General features: G+C 58.2%; 2 protein-coding genes across 9 annotated transcripts in view; one reads left to right on the top strand and one right to left on the bottom strand.

The window, feature by feature from the left end:
• The first annotated feature begins 654 nt into the window (after window positions 1–654).
• Window positions 655–22,107, top strand: MTSS2 (MTSS I-BAR domain containing 2). 2 transcript variants are annotated; one of them, XM_057534723.1, is made up of 14 exons: window positions 655–984; window positions 5,872–5,933; window positions 6,022–6,095; window positions 6,953–7,037; window positions 7,122–7,213; window positions 7,298–7,372; window positions 8,689–8,846; window positions 9,057–9,164; window positions 10,116–10,213; window positions 11,721–11,943; window positions 17,737–17,811; window positions 18,151–18,327; window positions 18,513–18,678; window positions 18,762–22,107. In XM_057534723.1, the coding sequence occupies exons 1-14, from the start codon at window positions 916–918 to the stop codon at window positions 19,541–19,543; spliced, it is 2,244 nt and encodes a 747-aa protein (XP_057390706.1). In that variant the 5' UTR covers window positions 655–915; the 3' UTR covers window positions 19,544–22,107. The 2 variants fall into 2 exon arrangements, with proteins under 2 accessions (XP_057390706.1, XP_057390707.1); XM_057534724.1 differs by having other exon boundaries at window positions 656–984; window positions 11,817–11,943.
• Window positions 22,108–22,647: 540 nt separating this feature from the next.
• IL34 (interleukin 34) overlaps window positions 22,648–25,849 on the bottom strand; it is a 70,370-nt gene continuing 67,168 nt past the window's right edge. For all 7 annotated transcript variants that reach the window (XM_028162839.2, XM_007198248.3, XM_057534896.1 and 4 more), the window contains 2 exons: window positions 23,561–23,693; window positions 22,648–23,327 (listed from right to left, as the gene is read on the bottom strand). In XM_028162839.2, the coding sequence (XP_028018640.1) occupies window positions 23,155–23,327; window positions 23,561–23,693 (306 nt within the window). In that variant the 3' untranslated portion in view covers window positions 22,648–23,154. The remainder of the gene's footprint in view (window positions 23,328–23,560; window positions 23,694–25,849) is intronic.

Below are 25,849 nucleotides of genomic sequence, written 5' to 3'. Positions count from 1 at the left end.
GGTCCCACACGGCCCCAACCCGAGGAAAGAGGTTGCTTGAGGACCAGTACACCACCACCCCCAAAGGCCCAGTCTGGGGCACCCCATGCGGGTGGCATCAGCACTGGCACTGCTTGGAAAAGGAGCCAGAGAACTTCTGGAGGAGGGTCCAAACCCTTTTGTGCCTGGGATAAAACGTTCCAAGGCGGGCGGCCTCCAGGGCACCGTGCGCCCCTGCTGAGTGTGGTGTATCCATCCCACGGGATGCGCCCCGAGGACCCCAGCCTGCCCCCCTCTTCTTAAAGCGCGGGAACACCCACCCCCGACACACGCGCGCGCGCGCGCGCACCAGAGACCAAAGGCTGGAGGGTGGTGGTGGTGTTGGGCACCTTCCCGGAGCGAGCACCCAACCACTGGTCCCACTCCCGCGGGCAAGTCGGGCAGCCCCGCCTCAGCGCCGCCCCCGAACCGCGGTGGCGCCTGCGCCTGCCGGGCCCTCTAGCCCGACCAGTTTGGCCGCGCCGGGGCTCGGATTTCAAAGCCCGGGCTCCATTCCTGGTGAATGGGCCGGAGCTCGCCCGGTCTTTCCCACAGACCCCTCCCGCCACGGCCCTGCCCCTCCCCGCGGCCCTCCCCCCGCGCGTCCACGTGACGTCCAAGCCTCGGCGGCTCGGATTACGGACGCCGCTCCAGTCCCCGCGCCGAGGCTGCGCCGCCAACTGCCCGCGCCGCGCCCCCAGCGCCGCCCGCCAGCCCCGCCGCGACATGGCCCGCGCCGCCCCGCGGCGGCCCGCGATCCCCGAGCGCGGCGCGGCCGGCCGCTGAGCGCAGCCCGGAGGCTGCAGGCCCGACCCGGCCTCGGAGCGAAAGCCGCCGCGGCCCGGGTCCCCGCGCCCAGCCTGCGCCCCGCCGCCGCCGCTGCCGCCCGGCCCGAGCATGGAGACGGCGGAGAAGGAGTGCGGCGCCCTGGGAGGGCTCTTCCAGGCCATCGTCAACGACATGAAGGTAACGGGGCGCGGCGGGGCTGGCCGCCCTGCGGGCGCGCGGGTTCTTGTGCGGGTGCGTGCCCCCTCTGGGGACGCGTGGCGACGGGAAGCCGTGCCCCGCTGTGTCCGTGCGCCGCCGTGTCTGTTTGTCCTTGTCTGAGCGCGTCTGGCCTGCGACTGCCGTGCGCCCGTGTCTCTGGGTGCCCGTCTTGGGGGGTGTGGGTGCTCGTGTGTCGGGGTGTCCGTGTGGTGCCCGGGGTCCAAGCCCCGGGTCGCCCGGGTCGCAGCGCCCCCTTGGGGACCCGACCCGAGCCTGCGCACACGCGGGCTCCCCGCGCCCCAGACCCCCAAACCATGAATGGGGTTTGGCTCCGGGAGCGACTCCACGGCCCTTTAACGGGCCCGGGGTCTCTCCGGCCTCCGCCCCCTACCACCACCATCCCCCCCACTCCCCCGCCCACGACGGCCCGGGAGCCCAGACAATGCTGTCACCGCCAAAGCAGGGAAAAATAATAAAGCAGGGAACCGTTAACTCCTTCCCTGCCGGCCTCGGCCTCCGCACCCGCTGCCCGGGTCCCCCAAAACAAGCTCCAGGACTCCAAGGTCTCCACGATGAGCGTTCCTGCATCCCAAGGCTTCTGTTCCCACCTTGGGAGGAGGAGGGAGAAGGTTGGGTTGATGGAGCAACCCCAGGGAAGAGCTACTCTTGCTCCAGGCTGTCAGCTCCAACCCCCTCCCCATGATTGCCCAAGGTCAGGCTGCAGCGGGCCACCAATTCCTGGCCCACTGCTGGCTCACCAGGTGGGGAAACTGAGGCCTGGGGATGGCTCAAGGTCATTAAGGAGACTGCTGGACACTCCCTGACCTCACCCCTCACTGGTGGTCTAGGGAGTGAGGGGGATCCTCTCCCCCAAAGAGGCTAGGGTTTGGCAGGGCCGGCCCAGGCTGACTAGGCAGAGAGGAAGGGCAGCTCCGATGACAGGACGGGGGCCAGGAAGCAGCGTTTCTACCCTTCCCCTCTGGGGCAGGCCTGTGGGCAGGGGAAGAGCAGGGGAGAGAACTGGGAACTCGTCAGACCCCCGCCCTCACAACCTATCTCACACTCCCAAGTACACAACATAGAATCCTACCGTGACGTCGCAGGCCCCGGGAGGACACACCGCAGTGCACACCACAGGGCAGGCCCTTCAGGGGGCTCCCGGTGCTGCCAGGGGAACAGCCCCAGGGGCAGCTGCCAGATCTCTGCGCCCCCACCCCCACCCCCAAGAGAACTGGAGCCACCCTCACTGGGAACTACAGGGTTGGCAGCATGCATAGGTGCCACTCCCTGCCCCCGTATAGGGTGCGCCCCTGAGAGCTCCGTCCCCTGCAACCCCACTCCGAGCTGCTTCTACCGGCCCCCAAAAGTCCTGGCCTCTCTCTGCCCTCAGCAGCCCCTCCTGCCCTGTGGACATCACAGCCCTGGCACTGGGTTTCCTTCCTGGGACCAAGCAGCCCAGACAACCCTCCCCCAACCATTCCCAGGGCTGGCAGAGGGGGGGACCTTCCCACACCCTCCTCCTTCTGGCATCCTCTCCACAAACACTGCAGAGAGCAGCAGCTTTTGCACAGAGCAGAGGGGCAGGACTGTCTCCCTCCCTCTCCAGGCAATTTGCAAGGAACTTTGGGACGAGATAGAAAGAAATGGGCCTAGATTGTAACAAGTGATTGAGGCAGGATTTTTCTGACATGTGGAAGCAAACTGGGAGAGGTTTCTTCACCTGCGGTGATGCCAAGTCCCGATATACCTACAACACATGCATGTGTTTGGGCCAGGGACAGAGCAGGGGACCGGGCCACCTGGAGGTCGATCATCTGGATTTGAGGGACAGCTTCTGGCTGTTTCCTTCGGTGGCCTGAGCCACAGAAGCAGCAGGGTTTCCGTAGAGGAACGTGGCCAGGTTGAGGAGACTGAGCCTACCTGTGAGGCCCCTCTACACAGGGCAAGCACGGCCACCGCACGGCCACCGCACGGCCACAGGCCCCACAACAGCACACCCTGGCCCTCCTGGAGGCCCAGACCCTGGCGTGGGAGAGGCAGAGTAGGGGGAGGAGGACCTACACCTGGAGCCTGGGGGGCCTGGAGGAGGACAGTAGCTCAGGGATCGGGAGGGGGCCCTCGGGAGCTTTCCCTGCCTGCTGTGCCTCATTTAGCTCAGATGCCCATCGAATCCCAGAGAAGGGCAGGGACTTGCCCAAGATGACAGGGCTGGGTGTGGCACCCAGGGCTCTGCCTCAGCCCCAGGCCTCACCTTCAGCAGCACTGGCCCATCCAGAAAACAGGGTCATAATCTTTGCCTGCCCTCGAGAGTGGGGAGTGTCACCTGGACACATAGGCCCTGGCCAGGTGGGAGAGGCTCCTGGCAGAGAAGCAGGGGTCAAGTGTCTGCTCTGTCCGCCAGCATTAACCTAGCATTTACTGTGTGCCGGGCACTGTGCTAGTGCTTTCCATGCAGTCTCCATACTGACCCGCTGACATCGGTGCACTTCCCATCCTGACCTTACAGGTGAGCAGACAGGCTCAGAGAGGACACCCCGGCCCAAGGCCACCCAGAAAGCCCCCTCTCTGGGATTGCAGCCTGAGTCGCTCCCCTGCACAGCCCAGGGCCTGGTCAGAGACAGTGTCCGGGGGCCAGGGACCTGGGGCCCAGCAGCCTCCATATCAGTCTCATCCCATCCACTTGAGCACCTCTAGTGAACATGTAACCTCTCCCCTCCAGAGCAGCCCACTGCTCTGGGGGCAGAGCTGGGCGTCTCTCCCATCCATGTAGTTCCTGCCCCCTACCCACCCTTGATGCCCAGATATTCATCTCCCCGCATCCCAGAAGTGGGGGGGGGGGCGGAATCCCTGACGTGTAGTGACCAGTCAGACAAGGGATCAGATCCTGACCCTGGCACTCGATGGCCTTGGGCAAGCCGGTTAATCTCTCTGAGCCTCAGTTTCCTCATCTGTAGAATGGGGGTGACAACAGTATTCATTTCACAGGGTCATTGTAAGGATTCCATGGGATCACACAGTGCCTGGCCCACCACACGCTCTTGATCAACAGTAGCAGTCCCTGTCACTAGTGGTAACAACCCAGAGTCCTAGAACCTGACAGCCAGGGTGCAGCCTTTGTGAGGGCACAGGTCCAGGTGAAGACCGAGGACAACCCTGGGGCCCTGGCTGCTTCGGCCCCTCAACCTCACCTCTGGGGTCCTCATGAGTTACCAGTGGGGGGTGGAGTCTCAGGTCCTTAGAGACCCAGGTGCTCCTGTCCATCTGCTGAGGAGGGACCGGGCCTGGCCTCCCCCATGCCCCATCCTGTCCCCTCTCCACCGGGAAAGCCAAGGCTGTGAGGGTCCAGGATGGAGCGATTCTGGCTGGGCAGAAGCGTCGGGGTGGGCCCCAGCCAGGGACTTTAATGGGGTAGGGACCTGTGTCTTCCCAGCTTCTCCCAGCCTGCTGCCCTCTGAGACTTCCCAGAGGCTGCTGGGGGTGCTTAGGTTTTCTGGGGGCCAGGACAGTGCCTCTGGACCCCCTGGACCCACAGCATCATCCCTCCTCCCTGGAGGTCTTGGCAAGGCTTGGGGCTGAGGGTGTTGAGGTGAGGGAGGGCGCCAGGCCCTCAGGACTGTCAGGGGCGGCCTCCCGGGCTCCTTTACCCTGAGCCGTGCCGCACGCACGGAGACAGCCCACGGACAGCCTCCCCCTTCCCGCTCCAGCCTGTGTGAACTTCTCAAATATTTGCTTTCCCTGGCCACTGGTTGGGCTGGGCTGGGAGGGGAGGGAGTTTCTGAGGCTCCCAGAAGCTTCCCTGTCCTCCCCACCCCTGCAGGCTGGCCCTGTCCCTGGGGTTCCAGCCCGGCAAAGCCTCCCTCTGAGGCCCTGGGGACTGGGGTCTCTGCCTTCCCCCTTTCCACTGGAAAAGCCCCAGCTCCCAGCGTCCCATCCCACATGGAAGGGAAGGTCGGCAGCACTTTGGGGCTAGGGGCTTTGCCGGCCTGAGGCTCCCCTTCAAGGATCAAGTCTTCCACAGGGCCATTGGGCCAGGACCCAACAGCCATGAGAGGGCCCATTAGCCAGAAAAACCCCTTGATCTCACTGGACAACTTGATCACCAAGAGCCTGGCTTCCCTACTGGGAAACCCCCTCCCAACTCAGAACTTTGGGCCAGGCTGGGATAAAGGCCACACTGTGTCCCCAGGAGGGGAGGGGAGCCGGGGGTGGAGAAAGGTGGCTCTGTTGGCCGCACAAGGCCCCATTCAGCCTGGGGCCTGACTGTCCCAGGCAGGCTGGCCAGGCTCTGAAGCAGCCATAGCCTCCCCGGGCCTGGGAGCCACTTCTGCTGGCCCGGGATGGATGGATGGCTGGGCTGGCAGTTGCTTCCAGGGCACAGGGTGGGGGCCCCAGAGGCCCCAGTTTAGACCTGGCATGCCTTGAGCCCTGTGCACTGTGCCTCTGCCCCCATGCCATGTGGACCATCCTGGGCTGTGTCCGGGGAACATAGTGCCCCTCATGTGGCTCAGCCCAGATCCCCTGCCAGGCCCCTCCCATCCCCAAGGAGACAGGACCTGCCATTCACTGTTTCCATCTCCGTTGAGGATGTGGGCCACCATTGCAGACAGTGGGCCAGAGTTCCTGACTGTCAGGAAGGGAGGAATGGGCAAAGGTGCCTGTTCCCAGGGCCAGGCCTTCTTCATGCCCCAGGTCTCTGTCCTTGGTCGCCTGGCCCCCTAGAGAGCCCAAGAGCCTTCCTCTCCGCAGGGGCAGGGCTGCTGTCTCAGAAACTGCCCAGAGTCTGGACCCAGGCATGTGGGGAGCCCAGCCCAGGTAGAGCCCTGCAGTCCTCATGGAGTCTCCCTTCCTCTCCCATCTCCTCTGCAGAGCTCCTACCCCATCTGGGAGGACTTCAACTCCAAGGCCACAAAGCTGCATTCCCAGCTGAGGTGAGGCTGCTGAGGGTGCCCCAGCTGGGGAGGGAATGGGTAGAAAAGACACCTCACCCACAGACCATCCCGCTGTCCATCTCCCCAGGACCACTGTGCTGGCTGCTGTGGCCTTCCTGGATGCCTTCCAGAAAGTGGCTGACATGGCCACCAACACCCGAGGTAGGGAGGGGGCATGGCTGGAGGTTGGGGATGCCCCAGGTTGGGCTTGGAAGCTGGAAGGGCTGAGTGGAATATGAACCGGGACGAGGACACCAGGCCCAGAGTCGGGACCTTGAGTTCTGCTCCCTAGTGGAATGGGCTTTTTGTGGAGAGAGTGAGCCTCTCGTCATTAGAGGCATGCAAGCAGGAGTGGGCGAAAGATGACAGGATGTTACAAAGGGGGGTTCCCTTCTCGCTTCTGGGTGGCTGGTTTGGCCCCTCAGCCACAGTTGTTCATGCTTCCCTATGGTGAGTTTGACTGTGGCTTCTTCTTTTCCACCCCCTTCTGCTCTTCTTGAGAGCACAGAGGGCAGGTGAACATTCCCTGTTGGCCTTGGCATCTCCTCTGCATTCTGGTCCGAGTAGCAGGGACCTGGGTCCCCTGCTCCTTCGGGTGGTGAGAACCAAGGCAGTGGGCGCGTGCTGGCACTCTCACACCTGCATCTGGGCACACCTGGAGGGGGTTCCCGGTAGGGCAGGAGGGGATTTTGGTTGGATCTTTGGATGGTCTTTGGTGCCAGCCTCTCCTAGCTGGGGTGAAGGGCAGCTCCTGGCCCGACCAGCAGAGCAACCGCAGCTGCAGGAGGCTGGCATAGCCAGGATGGGCAGGACCTTGGTCCCGTACGGAGGACGGTCTTGGTAAATACTGAAAAGAGATCAAGTCGCCTGCTGGGGCCGGCAGGATTGCGGAAAGCTGGGGGGCGGGGCGCGGGGTGCCGGCTCCGCCTTCGTGGGCCGGTGCGCCCCCTCGTGGCCCGAGGCCGGGACTGCAGAAGCCCCGGCGGGCCCGTTCACGCGCTGCGCGCTTGCCTTGCCAGGGGCCACGCGGGATATCGGCTCGGCACTCACGCGCATGTGCATGCGCCACCGCAGCATCGAGACCAAGCTGCGGCAGTTCACCAAGTGAGTGGGCGCTGCGGTCGGGGAGCGGGGGGTGTCACGGTGGGACCTCCATGGTGGCCCTGACCCTCTTGCCCCCACCCACAGTGCGCTCCTGGAGAGCCTCATCAACCCACTGCAGGAGCGCATCGAGGACTGGAAGAAGTCGGCCAACCAGCTGGACAAGGACCACGCAAAAGGTGGGTCTGGGGCTGGGCCGTGCTTCCCGCCCCCCACTGGGCGGAAACCCACGTCACAGGGCTCCTTTCTCATCCCTTGCACAGAGTACAAACGAGCCAGGCATGAGATCAAGAAGAAATCTTCAGACACGCTGAAGCTGCAGAAGAAAGCACGCAAAGGTAGAGCCCAGAGCTGGCCCACAGAGGCACAGCCCCAGGGGGCCCCCCGCTCTGTATCCCCTGCCGCCCTGTGGGGCGCCCCAGGGCATCATCCTGGCCTGAGGGGCCCTGTCCCGCACACAGGACCCTCCAACCTGTTGGGTGGGGCAGAGGGAGCACCTTGCACCCCAGACCCGACCCAGGACCTCCCCTCCTAGGGAGGCAGCAGGAGGCCCAACAGGCCCAGGCACCCCCAAACCCCACCCCCCCAGCCCCAGGAGTGGCTCTGTCCATCCGGCTGTCTTTCACACATTCTTTCTTTCTCTGTCTCTCCTCTCCTCTCCTCGTCCCAATCCTTCCTGTAGAGCTACTTGGTAAGTCAGATGTCCATTCCTCCAGCTGCTCCTCCCGTCCTTGTCGTCCTTGTCGCATTTGTCTGTCTCCCCCAGCTCAGGGCCATTGGAAGGAGCCTCTCCAGGCCAAGGAAGAGCGAGGAAGGCGGTCGGTCCAGCGAGGGAGGGGCCTGGGGCACAGTCCCCTTGGGGCCCCTGGGGCCCCTGGCCAGGGATGAGTCCGGGGCCACTGCTGGGTCAGTCTGCCAGGCCAAGAGGGGTTGGACCGGGCAGGGTGGGGACACAGGCCCTGGCTGCCCCGCCCCCGCCAGGCCCTCCCAGAGTCCTTACCTCTTGCCTCCCCACTTCCTGTCTCGCTGTCTCCTTTACATCATCTTCTCGCCTCTCCCTGTCTCTCTCGCCGCTTCTTGGTGTCGCTGTTGGTGTCCTTGTGCATCAGTCCCTGAGCTGAGTGGGGACCCACACGGAGGCACCCCGTTCCCTGTCCCCTGGGCCCAGCCCCTAGCCCTCTTGGCCCCTACACCCCCTCGTGGCCTGGCCTACAGCTGCGCCCCCATGCTCTACTTGGTCCTACTTCCCTTCCTCCTCCCTGTGCCCTGGGACGTGAAAGGCCACCATCCCACGGGCAGTGAGGGTATCCTGGGGGGTGGAAGTCTCATCTCTTGTGGAGGTTGCCACTGAGCTCTCCTGAGCACAGCTGCTCCAAGGGCGGCCCTGCGGCTGCCCAGGGCTCTGCTCACCCCAGGACCTGGGTGGCTTCGCAGCTTTGGCGTCTTTCCTGTGTGTTTGTTTGTCTGTCCTCTCTGTCTGCTCTGGGGACCAGCCCTTCCACAAGCCCCAGCGTCCCGACTGCCCTCCCCAGTCCCCTGGCCCCCACGGCAGTGCCCAGCCCCACGGCCAGGGACACCACCACGGGGTCTGAGCTGTGGATGCAGTGCGCCGGGCCGGCATCCCCAGCGTGGGCTCTCCTCCCAACCCCTCCAGGGAAAGGAGACCTGCAGCCCCAGCTGGACAGTGCCCTGCAGGACGTGAACGACATGTACCTGCTGCTGGAGGAGACGGAGAAGCAGGCGGTGCGCCGGGCCCTGATTGAGGAGCGTGGCCGCTTCTGCACCTTCATCACCTTCCTGCAGCCTGTGGTGGTGGGTTCCTCGGGCACAGAGAGGCGTTCTGAGTGTCTCCACCATTGGGCTGGTTGAGGGGTTCCCAAGAACCATGATTTGGGAGCCTCCGTCAGCCCGAGCAGCGTTGGTTGGTGGGAAGGGGTGAGGGAGGGGAGACCCGGTGTGGCCTGCTCCTCCAGGGTGTGTGGGCAGGGGCGGGGCCAAGAGGCTGACTCACTGCTCCATCAGAACGGCGAGCTGACCATGCTGGGAGAGATCACCCACCTGCAGGGCATCATTGATGACCTGGTGGTGCTGACCGCGGAGCCACACAAGCTGCCCCCCGCCAGCGAGCAGGTGCGGCCAGCCCTGGGGACAGGACAGGGGAGGGGAGGGCTTGCCCTTGGTTGGGGATGATAGAGGAGAAAAGGGGACAGCATTTGGGGGAAGCAGCTGGACACAGAGGACCACCTTCTGTGGGGATCTAGGAGCATCTGCCCAGGTGAGGGGTGGTGTGCCCAGGACCCAATGGGGGCCTTACATCGAGAGCAGACGGGTGGAAGTCCCAGATCCGCAGGATCCCCCCGAGCAAGCAAGACTTGATGATGCCTACCTGCCATCCACACCCAGACGCGTCAGCTCCCCTAGACCCAGACGCTCCTGCCCCCACGTGCCGCCCTGCCCACTTCACCTCACCACCGTGCTCCCATTGCACTAGGGTCAGCCCTACTTGACAGCGCCGTGGCGTTGCTCTCACTAGGCGCTTACTGTGTGCCCAGCCCACGCGGAGCACTTCCCATGGGTCACCTCATTCATTCACCCCAGTGGCCCTTTAAAATAGGAATGATTGGCTGCATTTCACAGGAGAAACCCAGGAGAGACCCAGGAAGTTGCCCGAGAGCAGAGCAGAGAGCAGAGCCAGGATTTGAACCCCGTGGGGTCCTTCATGGTCACTCTGGCCTGGCTCCTCTGCCAGCGACAGTGAGTCCTCAGGAGCACCAGGTCCTCCCATGTCCTGGCCTGCGCAGCTTCCCTGAGAAGCAGAGTGGGCAGAATCTCCCCAGGCATCCCCCGCAGCCCTCTGGCAGCCCTGCTTCCTGCCCCTGAGTGAGGAGCTTGTGTTAGGAAAAGGCTGGGGGGCAGGGGGCTTCAGACTCCCAGGGATCGCCTTTGGGGCCCGGTTCTCAATTGGGAAGACAGCAGGGGGCCTCTGGCCCTACTAGCCCTTGGAAGGGAGGCCCAGGAAAATGATGAGGCTTTCTGCAGGGCAGGGCTGCTTCCAGTGACCCCATCCATGTCCCCATCCAGGTGATCAAAGACTTGAAGGGCTCAGACTACAGCTGGTCCTACCAGACCCCACCCTCATCGCCCAGCAGCTCCAGCTCCCGGAAGTCCAGTATGTGCAGGTCAGTGGGGGGCTGCAGGGAGGGGCAGGGGTACTGCAGCAAGGAATCGGGAAGGTCCCACCAAAACTGCATCAATAATAGCTTCAGGGCCCCAGAATTCACACAACTCCTAGGTCGTCAAGGAATCTGCAAGCATAGGGGAAACTACTCTCGTCGCAAGACTGCCGCTAGTGCAGGCGTGTGTTGGCGGGCGGAGGGGCCGCAGCTTCGTTTACGGAGCAATAAGTATGCACCAGGTGCTGTGCTAAATGCTTTATGCATTTTCTTCATTGAATCCTAACACCACCGTATCAGGTATGGTGTTGTCTCCATTTCACAGAAGGGGAAGCTGAGGTACAGAATCCCGGCATTTAACCACTAGACTCTGCCAGGCTCAACACAGTGCTGGGGCAATAGTAAGAATCTAAGATGGGGAGGGCTGTGGAGGCTTTGGGGAACATGTGCTGAGGCTACAGGCTTATTACCTTATGGACACTGCAGCCTGGCTGGTTCCTGAGAGCTGGTGCCTGGGCAGCTGCCACAGGCCCGAACCTCAGCCTAAGCTGGGCCCCGAGGTCTTGCAGAGCCAGGGAGAGGCCAAAGGTCTTGCTCAATCACCGGTCAGGCTCAGGATCAGGAGCACTTCCTGGGTGGGATTTGGAGAGCTATTTAAGATTCAAGGCTCCTCGGCGGGAGGGCAGTGAGCATAGCGCGAGTTACTGGTGGGGAGACCCCTCTGTGCCAGGCACCCTTTCCCCAGATCCACCTTGGCTGGGCAACCGGGGCATGGGCGGTAAGCCAGGCACAGCAGTCAGCTGCTCCTGCAGGGAGAGGAGGGTCCACGTCAACTGGCAGCTCTTCAGACCCCGGGTGGGTGACTGGCACAGGAGGGGAGGGTTGATTGCAGGGGACACCCATGACCAAGGGTGGAGGCTGGGGACCTTCCCGGTCATGCTCAGGAGGAAGGCAACATTCATTGCCAGGAACGTTGCCCAGGGATGAAATGGTTGCATAGAGGATATGAACTACAGAGGGCTGGACACCCTTCAGTGGGTGGAAAGGATGAGGGCAATGGTGAGTCCAAGACCCACACAGACCGTCACCACGCACTAGACGTTCAATTAGGATTTGATGGCGAATATCAGGCTTTGAGAAGACAGTCACGATCAGACTTATGTCTGGTTGTAGCCTAACTGGGAAACTCTTTGATGCTGGGTGACTCCGTTTCCTCCTTGTTTTAACCTAAGGTCTACTGTTCTTGCTGGCAGAGTAGGAGGTAGCGCTGGGGTGCTCCGGGGCAGGCGCTGGGCCAGCTCTTCAGTGTGGTCCCCTGCCCAGGCCCCACCCTGTCCCACAGTCCTGGAACCCAGCTCCTCTGTGGCACTTTGGTCTCAGGACCTTGTAGTCTGACATTGTCTTTTCCTTCCTTTGCCCCTCACCTCTCTCCCCCGCCCTCGTCTGTCGCCCTTCCACACACACCCCTGTGTCTCCCTGTCTGGCTGCTATGCGACCCCCTTCACTCCCCCAGCGCCCCCAGCAGCAGTAGCAGTGCCAAGGGTGGCGGAGCCCCGTGGCCTGGGGGTGCCCAAACATACTCACCCGGTTCCACCTGTCGCTACCGCAGCCTGGCACAGCCGGCCACCGCCAGCGCCCGCCTCTCCAGCGTCTCCTCCCACGACTCTGGCTTCATCTCCCAGGATGCCACCTACTCCAAGCCCCCCTCGCCCATGCCTTCAGACATCACCAGCCAGGTGAGGGGGCATCTGCCGAACCACCCGGGGTGGGGTGCAGTGGCCTCATGCCAGCCTCAGGCTATCCACGTCAGGGGCCACCTGTAGCTGTTGAGACTAGCCCTGGAGATCCCCAGGGCCACCACATTGAGGACCAACCTGAACTCACTGCCTCAAGGCTACGGAGAGTTGGAAGGTCTTGGAGCAGCTTACCAGCTCTGGCGCCTTGTGACCCTCCCCCTGCATAGCCTAGCTGTGATGGAGTGGCTGGCCCTAGCAGGCACCCCCAGGAGCCCCAGGATCTGCAGACATCCTCCCCCTTCTCCACACTTTGGCCAGCTCATTCTGAACACAGAGACTGGCCCAAGAATCTCTTCAGATGTAGGCTCAGGTCCTGCAGCCTCAGTGAGATGGAAACAGAGGAACTACAGCAGAAGACAGAGGGAGGTCAGGCCACATGGCCAGGGTGCTGTCCTTCCCCATCATGGCAAGTGCCTCCATTTGAGCTCAGCATTCTCTCTTTTCCTGCTCTCTTGCCCAAGGATGTCCCCACTGCATTGCCAGTCACCCCTCCTCTGCTGGCTCATTTCTGTCAGTGCACAAACACATGCTCTAGTATCATCCATCTTAAAAGCCCTCCCTTCCTCCATGTTCTCCTCCAGCCACCTAGTCTCTCCTTCACAGCAAAACTTCTCAAAAGACTTGTCCACACTGACCACCCCTACCTCATTCCCCATTCACTCCTGTCTGCTTTTCCTATCAGTAATTGAAAAGCTGGAATTGTTCATTTCTCCCATATAGTTCTATCCATTTGCTTTATATATTTTGAGACTATTAGGTGCATACAACTTTAAAATGTTAACTTTTCTTAGTGAATTGAATCTCCTAACGTGATGTAGTTGATCTTCTGTTACTTATACGTTTTCTAGCTTAAAGTCTGTTTTGATATTAACTACAGCTCCTTCAGCTTTATTTTGCTCAATATTTATGGTATCATTTTCTGTCTCTTTGCTTTTAAGCTCACTATGTCCTTATGTTTTAGATGAGTCTCTTATAAACAGCATATGCCTAGATTTTCTTTTCTTATCCAATCTGACAATCTCTTAATTGACATTTTTAGTCCATTCATATTTATTATGATTACTGGCATATTTAGACTTCTGTCTTACTTTTTTCTTTCTATTCATTCTGCTTTTTCTGTGCTGCTTTTGTCTCTTCTCTTGCTTTTTGTTTTTTCCTTTCCCCATTATTTTCCTTCTACTGGATTTTAAGTTATACTTCTTATTTCATTTCTTTTACAGGTTACCTTGAAATTTTACCATGCATCCGTAGCAAAGTCACAGCCCCACCTCCTGAATAATTCAAGGACCTTAACGTATATTTTAACTTCAGTCACCCACTCCCTCCCCTTATAAGCTATATATATCTCTTTAATCGTCCCCATGATTGACATTTTTTTCTTAATTTTATCATTATTTTATACATACAGTACCTGTTTAGATTTACCCATATGTGTTTACACTTTTTTTGTTCATTTTTTCCTTGTATCCCATCTTCCTTCTAAGGTCACTTTCCTTTTTTCTGAAGTAAAATACATCCTTTAGAAGTTCTTTTAGAATGTGTTTGTAGTAGTAAACTCTGTTTTTGTTTATCTGTAAACATGCTTTATATTTTTCCCCTTTCTTGAAAGTTAGTTTTGCCAGGGATGCAGTTCTGGGGTGACAGTTACTCTGTTTCCACATTTTGAAGATATATTCCCCCTGTGTTCTGGCTTCTGTGGCTGGTTGTAATGTCTGCTGTCAGTCACTGTTGTGCCTTTGTGAATGATCTGACTTCTCTCTCTAGCCACTTTAGTTTTTCTACAATGTATCTAATTGTGGATTTGTTTTTGTTTAACCTCACTTGGTGTGTTTGTGTTTCTCTATCTATCTATCTCTGTATTCATGTTCTTCATTTGCTCTAGGAATTTTCAACCATTCTCTCTTTTTTTTTTAATAAATTTATTTTTTTATTTTTGTCTGAGTTGGGTCTTTGTTGCTGCGTGCGGGCTTTCTCTAGTTGTGGCGAGTGGGGGCTACTCTTCATTGCGGTGTGTGGGCTTCTCATTGCAATGGCTTCTCTTGTGGCGGAGCACGGGCTCTAGACGTGCAGGCTTCTGTAGTTGTGGCTTGCAGGCTCTAGAGCGTAGGCTCAGCAGTTCTGGCACACGGGCTTAGTTGCTCTGCGGCATGTGGGATCTTCCTGGACCAGGGCTCAAACCCATGTCCCCTGCATTGGCAGGCAGGTTCTTAACTACTGCGCCACCAGGGAAGCCTGTCAACCATTATCTCTTTATTCTTACTTTCATTTGTGTGTTTCTTCACTCTCATATTTCCCATCTCTTTGTTTCTCTGGATAATTTCTTCAGGTCCATCTTCCAATGTACTTTTTCTCTATTTTATAGCTATTTAACTTATCCATTAAGGGTTTGGTTTTTTTAAATTTTGAAATAATTTTAGCCTTGTAGAAAATCTGTAAAAAGAGTGCAGAGTTCCCACCCACCGTCCCCACAGTCTCCCCGGGTGTTAACATCTCATGTAACTACCAAACAATTTTCAAAACCAGGAAATTAACACAGGCACAATACTGTTAAATAATCAACAGACTCTTTTCACATTTTGCCAGCTTTCTCACTAACGTCCTTTTCCTGGTCCAGGAGTCCAGGATCCAACACAGGACCCTACCTTGCATTTTATTATTGTGTCTCTTTAGGCTTCTCCAGTCTATAATGGCTCCTCAGTCCCTCTTAAATGACTTTTGAATACTGGTCATGTATTTTGTAGAATATCCCTCATCTTGAGTGTCTCTGATGTCTTCCTGTAATTAAATGGGCAGGAAGAGCACAGCAGTGGTTTACTGCCATTCCACCTCCTCACCAGACCTTGGTATCCTTTTCATTTGAGCCATTCTGGTAGGTGTTATATCATAGTGCCCTGTGTTTTTAATTTGTATTTCCCTGATGACTAATGAGGTTGAACACCTTTTCATACTTTTAAAGGCCATTTGGATATCCTCTTTTTGTGAAGGACCTATTCAGATCTTTTGCTTGTTTTTCTCTCCTAGGTTGTCTGTCTTTTTCTTGTTGATTTGTAGAACTTCTTATATATTGTGGATACAAGTCTTTTCATCTGATAATCTTCTCTGATTCTGTGGGTTGCTGTTTTACTCCCTTAATGGGGTCTTTTAATGACCTAAAGTTCTTAATTTTAATGTGTGTCCAATTTATCCATTTTTTTTCAATTGTTATTGCTTTTTCTGTCCTGTTTGAGGTATTTTTGTGTACTCCAAGGTCACAAAGATGTTTTCCTCCAAAAAAAGCCTTTTTGTTTTACCTTTTCTTCATTTAGGTCTGCAGCTCATCTGGAATTGATTGTGTGTGTGTGTGTGTGATGAGGTAGAGGTCATTTTTTCCATATGAATATCTAATTGACAATTTTTTGAAAATACCATCTTTTCCTCCACTGCACTGTAGTGTGTTACCTTTGTCATAAAACGGGTGTCTGTGAATGCATAGCTGTTTCTGGAGTTTGTATTCTATTCCACTGGTTGATTTGTCTGTTCTTGCACCAGTACCACACCATCTTAATTATTAATAGCTTTATAAAAAATCTTGATATCTGGTAATAAAAGTCCTCCAGCTTTGATATTCTTCAATATTACCTTGTCTATTTTTGGCCCTTTGCATTTCCTTATAAATTTTAATATCAGCTTGTCAGTTTCCACTAAAAAACTCCAAAAAAAAAACCCAAAAGCAACCCCTGGGATTCTGACTGGGATTACATATGTTTCTCCATTTATTATGGCTTTACCTTCTCTCAATAATATTTTGCAGTTTTCATGTGAGGATCTTGCACATCTACTGGATTTTTTGCCCTGGGCATTTGATGTTTATTGATGCTATTTTAAATTATTTTGGCTTTTTCAGAGTCTTTTACTTGTTTTTTAGCTGCTGATATTTAGAAATTTGATTTTTTTTCTATGTTGATCTTGTATCCAGTAACCTCGCTAAAAACACATATTAGTTCTTTTGAATATTCTATAATACATACACAGTCATGTCTTTTACAAACAACCATTTTCTTCTTTTCCAATCCTTTTGCTTTTTACTTCTTTTTCATGCTTTATTGCACTGCTAGAACTTCCAGTGCTAAATAGAAATGGTGATAGTGGGCATCCTTATCTTTTTCCAACCTCAGAAAGAAAAGTATTGATATTTTTGTAGATGACTCTTTATCAGATTAAGGAAGTTCCTTTCTATTGCTAGTCTAAGTGTTTTGTTTTCCATGAATGGGTGTTGAATTTTTCTGTTGAGTTTTCCAAATACTTTTTTCCTTTTATTTTTTATTTTTGTCTTAACAATTATATTGGTAAAATTCTAAATGTGTTTATTATTTCCTCCGAATCCTTACCTATAGAGTTTAGTTCCTTTTATTTTAGTCATCTTGGCTCATCATAAACTATTAAAAAGATCTGGGAGTCTAAACCAGGATGATTTAGAGAATCTTACTTGGCTGGTACAGGATCTGGAGAGGTGCTACTGATTAGTTCCCTTCCAGGTTTAATTTGGGTCATCCACAGGGTGAGCTCTCCACCTTGCCACTTGCCCAGTCTCTCAACGACAGTGCTGAAGCCAGCCTCTGCCCTGGGGACCCTCATGGTCCTGTTTCTGCCCTTGCTTCTTTTTTCTTCATTCCTTGTTGTTGTTGTTCTTTTGTTATTTATGTATTTATTTATTTGGCTGCGTCGGGTCTTAGTTGCGGCATGCATGTGGGATCTAGTTCCCTGACCAGGGATTGAACCCAGGCCCCCTGCATTGGGAGCACGGAGACTTAACCACTGGATCACCGGGGAAGTCCCTCTTTGTTGTTTTGAGTTGGGGGGCCTCCCGGGGCACCTAGTTCCTGCCACTGTCCACAGCAGGAACCTCCTGGGCACCCTCGGTCCTGTCCTCAGTGGGCTTCTGCCCCACCATTCTGTGAAACAGTTCTGGAGGTCTGCACAGACACCCCTCCGCCTCATCTGCACGGACCCCCAGCAGCCGAGCACAACTGACCCTCCCTCCTTTGCACGTCAGGTTCTTCCCCTGATTCTGTGACATCACCAGCTCGTGGTCTTCCTCCACACCACCAGCAGCTCCTGTCACTCTTCTTCGCTGGGCCATCCTCTTCTTCCAAAGCACTGAATGTCGGCCTGACATCCTTGAACCTTTTCTCTAACCACCCTCATCCTGACTGCCTGGTGACCTTATTCTGTCCGACGGCTGCTGGATTTGTGGTTCCAAACCTGACTTCTCCCTGAACTCCAGACTGTAAATACAATTGCCTGCATTGCACCTGGGCATAAATACCTAACAGGCAGCTCAGCTTACCATGTATAGGATGGAACTCTGGACTCCATCCCTCCCCCAGGCTTGCCCTTCTGAGAAAACACTGGCACATCAACCCGGCAGTTCAAGCCAGCACCCCGCTGCCATCCTTAGTATCGCTCTTTCCCTGCCCACCACATCCAGGCCATCAGCAGCCAGTCCTCTTGTTAATCCTCAAAGTGTGTGGTTATCGGGCTGGGCTGGGGGGCAGGTCATTGCCCATGGCGTGCACTCTGGGTGTTGGCTTCCACTGCATACGCTCACGGCCGTGGCCGTGGCCCTGGAGGGCGTGGGGTGGGGATTGCTGAGTCAGCAGGCCCCGCTGCATGCCAGTGCTGTGACCAGATCTGTTCTCTCCTCTCCTCCTGCCTCCCCGCCTATCCGCCTGCCTGCTCGCCTCTGCGTGGCAGAAGTCCTCCAGCTCAGCGTCCTCCGAGGCCTCGGAAACCTGCCAGTCCGTCAGCGAGTGCAGCTCCCCTACCACGGTCAGTGCTTCCCACCCGCAGCGGGACACAGGGAGGGCCCAGGTTCAACCAGAGGGGCGTGCACGAAGCACTTGCTCCCCGCGAGACAGGCCTCCTGGGCACCACCTGCAGCCACTCCCCACACGCCCACATCTTTCCCTCCTGAGGCTCCCCACCCTGCCCCTGGGCCTGGCAGGACTGGGGTGTCACAGCACCCTCCGTGCTCTGTCCTTGGCCATGGTTGTGAGCCTGAGGCCCCATGTGGGTCTGGAAACCCTGAACCTCAACAACAGTGAGGGCCCCCTTGGCCATGAGCAGCAGGACCAAGGGCCCTCCTGACCCACCTGCCATGCCCTGCAGGACTGGGCCAAGGCCGGCCCCCACGAGCAGCCCTCAGGCACCACCCTGCAGCGGAGGAAGGACCGAGTGGAGCTCCTCCGAGACACAGAGCCAGGCCCGGCTAGCGGGGGCACCCTGGGCCCCAGTGGAGAGGAGGCCCCGCGACCCCGCATGTCCCCTGCCACCATCGCAGCCAAGGTAAGCGGCAACTCCCTGGGCAGCCCAACCAGGGCCCCACCTTCACTCCTAGGTCAGCTCCAGGAGGCCAGGCAAGTGGTCGCAGGGCCAGCTGAGACCGCTCAGCCTGTTGGGGGCTGCCTGAGGTCCGGGCTGATGGGGGAAGCGGGGAGCAAGGCTTCAGCCTGCAGTCTTACCACCCCCAGCACGGTGAGGAGGTGTCGCCCGCGGCCAGTGACCTGGCCATGGTGCTGACCCGCGGCCTGAGCCTGGAGCACCAGAAGAGCAGCCGGGACTCCCTGCAGTACTCGAGCGGCTACAGCACGCAGACCACCACTCCCTCCTGCTCCGAGGACACCATCCCCTCCCAAGGTAGGCCCCGGGGGCCGGGGGCGGGCGGCTGGGCCTTCCCAGGCCCCCAGAGCCCCAGGCCCACCGCATCCCGTGCCCCCCAGGCTCCGACTACGACTGCTACTCAGTGAACGGGGACGCAGACGGGGAGGGCCCACCCGAGTTCGACAAGTCGTCCACCATCCCTCGCAACAGCAACATCGCCCAGAACTACCGCCGCCTGATCCAGACCAAGCGCCCGGCCTCCACTGCGGGGCTGCCCACCGCCGGGCTGCCCACCACCTCGGGCGCACCCCCTGGCGTGGCCACCATCCGCCGCACGCCCTCCACCAAGCCCGCCGTGCGCCGCACCCTCTCCAGCGCCGGCCCCATCCCCATCCGGCCGCCCATCGTCCCCGTGAAGACGCCCACGGTGCCCGACTCCCCCGGCTACGTGGGGCCCACGCGGGCAGGCAGCGAGGAGTGCGTCTTCTACACCGACGAGGCCGCCTCGCCCCTGGCCCCGGACCTGGCCAGGGCCTCCCCGAAGAGGCTCAGCCTGCCCAACACAGCCTGGGGCAGCCCGTCCCCCGAGGCCGCCAGCTACCCGGGGCCGGGGGCCGGGCTGGCGGCCGAGGACGACGAGGCGCAGCAGCAGCAGCTGGCCGCCAACCGGCACAGCCTGGTGGAGAAGCTCGGGGAGCTGGTGGCCGGCGCCCATGCCCTGGGTGAGGGCCAGTTCCCCTTCCCCACTGCCCTGTCGGCCACCCCCGTGGAGGAGACTCCCACCCCGCCCCCCGCTGCCACCAGCGACCCCCCGGCTGAAGACATGCTGGTGGCCATCCGGCGCGGGGTGCGGCTCCGCAGGACCGTCACCAATGACAGGTCGGCGCCCCGCATCTTGTGATCCCACCCTCTGGCCCGGGTGAGGCAGGTGGCCTGGTCGGTGGGCAGCGGCCACTCAGAGCAAAGGCACAGTCAGGAGCGAGCGGAGCCAGGCAAGCCTTTTTTTTTTTTTTTTTTTTTTAAAGTCATACGAGGCAAAGCCACTTTATTGGAAAGAGACACTCATCTTGGATTTCAAGGTTTAAACAGGAAATGACTTAACAAACCTCGCCAGGATGGAGCCTGCGGGCCTGGAACTTGGATTTGGAGCCTGTTTCAACCTTTGCTTGCCCACTCTGTCCCTCCTCTTCCTCCTTTCGGGCCCTGCCTTTTCCTGGTGTGGGTGAGCCCCAGAGCCACGCTCCCCGCCCGCAGCAGCGGGGCCGGGCCAGCCTCTCCCGGTCCCACCAGCCTGGCTGGGCCCGCAGTGCCACCGCTTAGCTAGCCTAGCCCGGCTTCTCGCCATCTCCCCAGGGACGGTGGCCTTGGGCTCTTCCGGAATGCTAGCCCATCCCGCCCTGACTGAGCTCCCTCCTCCTCCCTCCTCCGTAGTCTCATCTCTCTGCCTCTCCAGGCTCCTCTCCGTAGGGGAGCAGGGCCAACAGAGAGCAGCTGTGGAAGGGCCAGGGGCCCAACCGGCTAAGGTATCTGGTTTGCTGAGAAAGCTCTACGGGATGGCTGGCTGTTGGGGGGTTGGTAGGGAGGTTGCAGCTGGGAGCCCAGCCGCCGTCGCCGCCGCCGTCGGGGAAGGGGGTCCAGGCCCAAGTCAAGCCTCTTGGGGAAGACATGCAGGGGACCTGCTTGGAGGAGGCTGGGGACCCTGAAGCAGCATCCCCTCCCCCCAGGGGCGGCTGGGGTTGGAGGCAGGGCGGGGCTGGGCAGTGGGGAAGGAGTCCAGAGGCTAGGGGTCACCTGGCCAGTCCCCCAGGAGCTGCTTTCAGATGCCGTCGCCATCCGGGCACATGGCAACCGACCCTGTGGACCCTGGTGACGGTTTCAGCCACCTCTGGGGATGGGGGCTGGAGCTGGGGGCTGGGGCAGGCGGGACGGGAGGGGGTTCTTTTATGAACACATAATAAAATGAGCTGACCAGACAAGGACTGCTTGTGGGGACAGGGTAGACGGTACAGGGTGTGTCCAAGAGTGCCTGAGGGACCGGGGTGCCCACACTGGCCGTTGGGCCTGTGGCAGGAGGATGGCCTAAGGGCTCTAGAGGCCAGAGAGCAACTCCTCTTCCAGCGTCCGGTCCGGAGCAAAGCCGCAGTGAGGTTGGAAAGGGCTGGGGGCTGGGCCTCCTGCCGGTCTGCTGCGGACCAAGGGGTGGGGGTGGGGGTGGGGGGGCAGTCGGGGGAGATTAGCTTTGACTCTGTTGTCAGAGGAGACGCCCTCCCAGGATGGTCCAGGCGGCGGGGAGTGAGGTGGCGAGTGCCCCCGCACCATGTTGCGTGCCAGCTCCAAGCAGGTAAAAGCACGTGTGCCAAGGGCGAGCGGAGGACTTCCTGCGGCCCCGCAAGGCAGCCGAGGGCGGCCAGGGCGGCAGGGTCACGGTCACGGGGCAGGGGCCCCTCCCGGGGTCAGGAGAGCTGGCTTTTCCTGGTCTGGATGGAGCCCGGGCTCCTGCCAGTTCTTGTGCCGGAAACGGGGGTCTAGGCACGGCAGCCAGGCGGGTGGGGGGAACCGAGGACGCCCCTGAGTGGATGGAGCCACGCGGGGTCCCCGAAAGCGGGTGGAGAACGGTACCTGTAAGTCGCTAGGTCGGAGAAAGGAGACTTGCTGAGCGCACCACACCTGGAGGAGGGCCGGGCGAGGAAGGAGCCGGCAGAGCAGGTGGCCTGTATTTGAAGGCTTGGGGCGGGGCTTACACCGCCCCTCACCACAGGGTTTGCCCAGGTGGGCTGATTTAAGATGCAGGTTATGTGATGTGAGCAGGGTAAGGGGCAGTGGGGTGCGGGGCAGCTGAGTCCCCATGAGGAAGAGCTTGCCCCTGGGGAGGGGGATGGCTTCGGAGACCCAGGGAGGGGGTGGGTGTGGCACAGCTGCCCCACCCCCCACCCCAACCCATACTCCAGTGGCGCCCTTCCCCTCCAAGCCACCCCCAGGGCTGTACATAACTCCTCCATCCCCTTGATCGCCTCTCGTCCATTTAGTGACCACCTTGTAGGCCCACCCCTTTGGGATCCGAGCCAGCCATCCCGCATCACAAACTTTGGTTTGGGGGACTTCTTTACGTTTGTTTCATTTTTCTTTTTGTACAGAGAAATATTCTTTTCAAAAAGTGTCTTTTGACTTAAGTAACTTTTCTGGTGCTGTTGTTAACTTGTTCCTTTTTTTAATTTATTTCCCCACCCCAGGCCCCCCCTCCTGGTTCCTACTCACTTTTTCTTCCCTCCACCACCCCCTCACCGCCCCCATCCCATCTGAACCATTTTGTTTCTTTTCTTTCTGTCCGTTTTTGGATAAATGATCCTCTCCTTCCCCCCCCCCACCCCCCTGCAACCCACCCTCTCCTTGATTTAAATAGTCACTGCTACAAGTAACAAATGCACTGTGAAGATTCCAGTATTAATAAAGTTGTACTGTAATTAACACCCCTGCCTCCGCCTGGCTTCCTCCACCGCTGCTCACCGGGCAGCACCCCAGCCCTTGCCCATCCCAGATCCCCGCTGGGGGCGGGGCTCCGTGATGGGGGGTTGGGGGGCGTGCAGGAGTCACCAGGTCTCATGCCAGAACCCGTGCCTTTGAATGCCTCAGCTCTGTCCCTGCTGGGGGCGGTCTTGGGGCTGCCAGATGGAGGGGGGGAGGGCAGTGGCCAGGACACACTGTGTGACATAAGCCCCCCCCCGCTCCCCCCAACCCCCCCCCCCCCCCCCGGCAGTCAGGCTGACTAAGGCTTCAGGGGCTGGGGCAGGGCTGGAAGGAACTCCGTCCCGCAAATATCTACCATTCCAGGGCCCTGGCTAAGGCCCTGACCATTCCAAATCTGAATCCTCAGACCGAGGCCCCAGGGCCAGACCGGCCCACCCCCTCCTCCTGCCTCCTGCACCTGGCAGGAGGGGAAAGCGGCCTTCTCCAGGTGGGCCTTCTCCAGGTTCACCCTTGCAGATGCAAAGCAAACCAAAACAAACCAAAACAAAGCAGGTGTTTAATAGAAAAAATAAAGGGAACTGTGGCAAGATGTGGCATTTGGCTACGCCCTCTCCCCAGCTTTGCTGACCTCTCCCTGGCCTTGCTGAGTCGTGTCCTCCCCCACCATGCCCACCTGGTACAGCTCTCACCTCTTTGGGCTTAGGAGACGGTCAGCCCTGCCCTCAGGGAAGGGGGCAGCCCGGGCAGTGCCAGGAGGGGCCGTAGGCTCTGTCTTCATTGACCTTCAGGTGCCCCCCAGCGCCTACCGCGCCAGGTGAGACCATGGGAGGTATGGAAGGCGGGAAGCTGAACCCTTCTCAGGCACTGAGTCCCCCTCAAAGGAGAAATACCCCTCTAGGGTCTCTTCTCTCAAGAGGAGCTCCCCACCACCACCCAGAGAAGCCTCAGGCCCAGTCCATCTCCTGCAGGAGCTCCTCCAGCTGCCCCACCCAGTTACCATGCAGGCCACTCAGGGCAGGAGGCCTTCGCCCTGTGCCCTCAGCAGCTTCACTGAGCCGGGGCTCCAGCCGTGGATGCCGGGGAGTGGGGCAGGGAGGCGGGGGGCTGCTGGCGCAGGGGGTACAGCTGGGCGGCCACACACTGTGACGAGGGCTCCGGGCTGTGAGGCTGAGGCCTTGGCACCTCACAGTCCTGCCAGTTCAGGACAGAGCTTTGTTTACCTGCAGGCGACACACCACACGCAGACACAAATAAGATTGCAGGAGTGGTCAACACCCGCCTCATCCCCAGACCAAGCCACATTGTCCTCCCTGTACCCAGGGCCCGTCTCAGCTTCCAGAAATGGCCTGTAGCCCTGGGAAGCAGAGGGCATGCCGAGGAGGGTCCCAGCTCTGCTCAGTGACCTGGGCTCAGACACCCAGTGTCCCGCCCCCAGCCCCTCAGAGCTCCTTACAGCAAGAGCAGTACAACAGCTCCATGACCCGCAAGCAGTTGTCCAGCAGAGCTTTGGGCCGCACCGGCTTCAGGCTTCCTGGGGCACTCAGGAGGGACAACACTGCTTCCACCTGGGGGCTGACCTCCACACCCTGGAAGGGAGGAAACCTTTAGGACCACAGGTGCCACCCCTAGCCTGTGAAGAGATCCCAGGAGAGCTCTGGGGGGGGCGGGGGGTGGGGTGGTGGCTGTCCTGCCTGGAAGGAGGACAAGAGATCCCTGTGACCAGGACGCCTGAGAGCAATTTCTCTCCTTCCTGCAGGTGCCATTTTTCCTGGGAGGGGCTCCCTCGATGTCCCTCACTCAAGCACAACACACAGAAGCTTCTCTTTTCCTCTCCTAGGGGCAGGCCAGACAGGGAGGAGCTGGGGGCATCCTTGCTGTTCTAGCCCAGGCCCGGCCACCACCACATGAGGAGTCCCTATCCCAAGGACACTGTCCTTCAGGATGCAAAGACCCACACCGACTCCAGTGAAGAAGAGACAGGACCCTCAGGAGGGTCAGTCATATCGTGAGGCGCACTGACAGGGCTGGGTCTCCAGCTCCAAGCTCGGGGGCTCCTCTCCACAACACTTAACAAAAGGAACCTGGTGTGGGGAGCACCAGGCACCATGGGAGGGACAGAGCAGGGGCCAGAACTGTCGTAGAAGACACGGAGCACGGGACTTCCCTGGTGGCGCAGTGGTTAAGAATCCGCCTGCTAGTGCAGGGGATGCAGGTTCAAGCCCTGGTCCGGGAAGATCCCACATGCCGCGGAGCAATTAAGCCCGTGCACCACAACTACTGAGCCTGCGCTCTAGAGCCCACGAGCCACAATTACTGAGCCCCTGCACGCCACAACTACTGAAGCCTACGCGCCTAGAGCCCGTGCTCCGCAACAAAGAGAAGCCACCGCTGAGAAGCCCGCACACCGCAACGAAGAGTGGCCCCTGCTCGCCGCAACTAGAGAAAGCCCGCGTGCAGCAACGAAGACCCAAGGCAGCCAAACATAAAAATAAATAAATAAATAGATGTATGTATAAATAAACAAATAATAATATTAAAAAAAAAAAAAGACATGGAGCAGGAGGAAATATGGGACCTGAGCTGGGGAAGGACCTTCCTAAAAGTAAAGTGTTCTAGGTTGAACTGTGTGTCCCCCTGCCCCACAACCCCCTAAAAAAGCTCTGTCCAAGGCCTAATCCCTAGTACCTGCGAATGTGACCTGTTTGGAAATGGGGTCTATGCAGATGTAATTAAGTCAGGGATCTCCAGATGAGATCAGTCTGGATTTATGGTGGGCCCTAAATCCAATGACTGTTGCCCTTGTAAGAGAAAGGACACAGGTCCTTCTCTGGGACACAGAGGGAAAGGCCATGTGAAGACAGAGGCGGAAGGTGGAGTGACACTGCACAAGCCAAGAACACCATCAGCCACCAGAAGCTGGAAGAGGTGGGAAAGATCCTCCTCTGGAGCCTTTGGAGGGAGCATGGCCCTGCTGACACCTTGATTTCAGACTTCTGGTCTCCAGAACTGCGACAGAATAATTTCTGTTGTTTTAAGCCACCAGTTGGTAGTAATTTGTGACGGCAGTCCCCAAAAAAACTAATATACAAAGGCTTAGAGAGAGAAGTGAGGGTGGTAGGAGGGCAAAGGGGCCCATGCCCATGGCCCTCTCCCTAGAGGGAGGACCCACTGCCCATAGATGTTGGACACATATGGAACGGGCCATCAACCATTAACACTGTGAGAAAGAAGAGGTTAAAAGTTGGTTCAGGGACTTCCCTGGTGGTCCAGTGGTTAAGACTTCGCCTTCCAATGCAGTGGGTGCGGGTTCGATCCCTGGTTGGGGAGCTAAGATCCCACATGCCTCATGGTCAAAAACAAAAACATAAAACAGAAGCAATATTGTAACAAATTCAATAAAGACTTTGAAAATGGTCCACGTCAAAAAAAAAAAATCTCTAAAAAAAAAAGCTGGTTCAATCTGAAGAGCCCAGATGGGCAGGGCCTCAGCCTACCCACAATCTCCTTCCCAGCCCCCAAACCAGATCCCCAGAGCTCACAGAGCCAGAGACACTCCCAAGGAAAATTGAGGATGGAACACAGTCCGTTCCCCAGGTCAGCTCCAACCCCCCCTGCCCACAGGCACAAGAAAGCCACCAAGGAAATTGCTGGGTCTCCCGGTCCCCGCCAGAATGGAGAGCCTCCACAAAGTTCTCGGCAGCTGCAAAAGCAGGTGCTGGCCCCGAGCCCTGGTGTCAGCAGA

This window comes from Balaenoptera acutorostrata, chromosome 19 (assembly GCF_949987535.1).
Source record: "Balaenoptera acutorostrata chromosome 19, mBalAcu1.1, whole genome shotgun sequence".
In the NCBI taxonomy this organism is placed as follows: Eukaryota; Metazoa; Chordata; class Mammalia; order Artiodactyla; family Balaenopteridae; genus Balaenoptera; species Balaenoptera acutorostrata.
Note: the sequence above shows the minus strand (reverse complement) of the source record. Positions and strands in the feature narration are given on the sequence as shown.

Coding starts and splice junctions, on each gene's coding strand:
- MTSS2 (XM_057534723.1), top strand. CDS start 916: ATGGAGACGGCGGAGAAGGAGTGCGGCGCCCTGGGAGGGCTCTTCCAG. Junction 5,934..6,021: donor AAGCTGCATTCCCAGCTGAG/GTGAGGCTGCTG, acceptor CCATCTCCCCAG/GACCACTGTGCTGGCTGCTG. Junction 7,373..8,688: donor GCAGAAGAAAGCACGCAAAG/GTAGAGCCCAGA, acceptor CAACCCCTCCAG/GGAAAGGAGACCTGCAGCCC.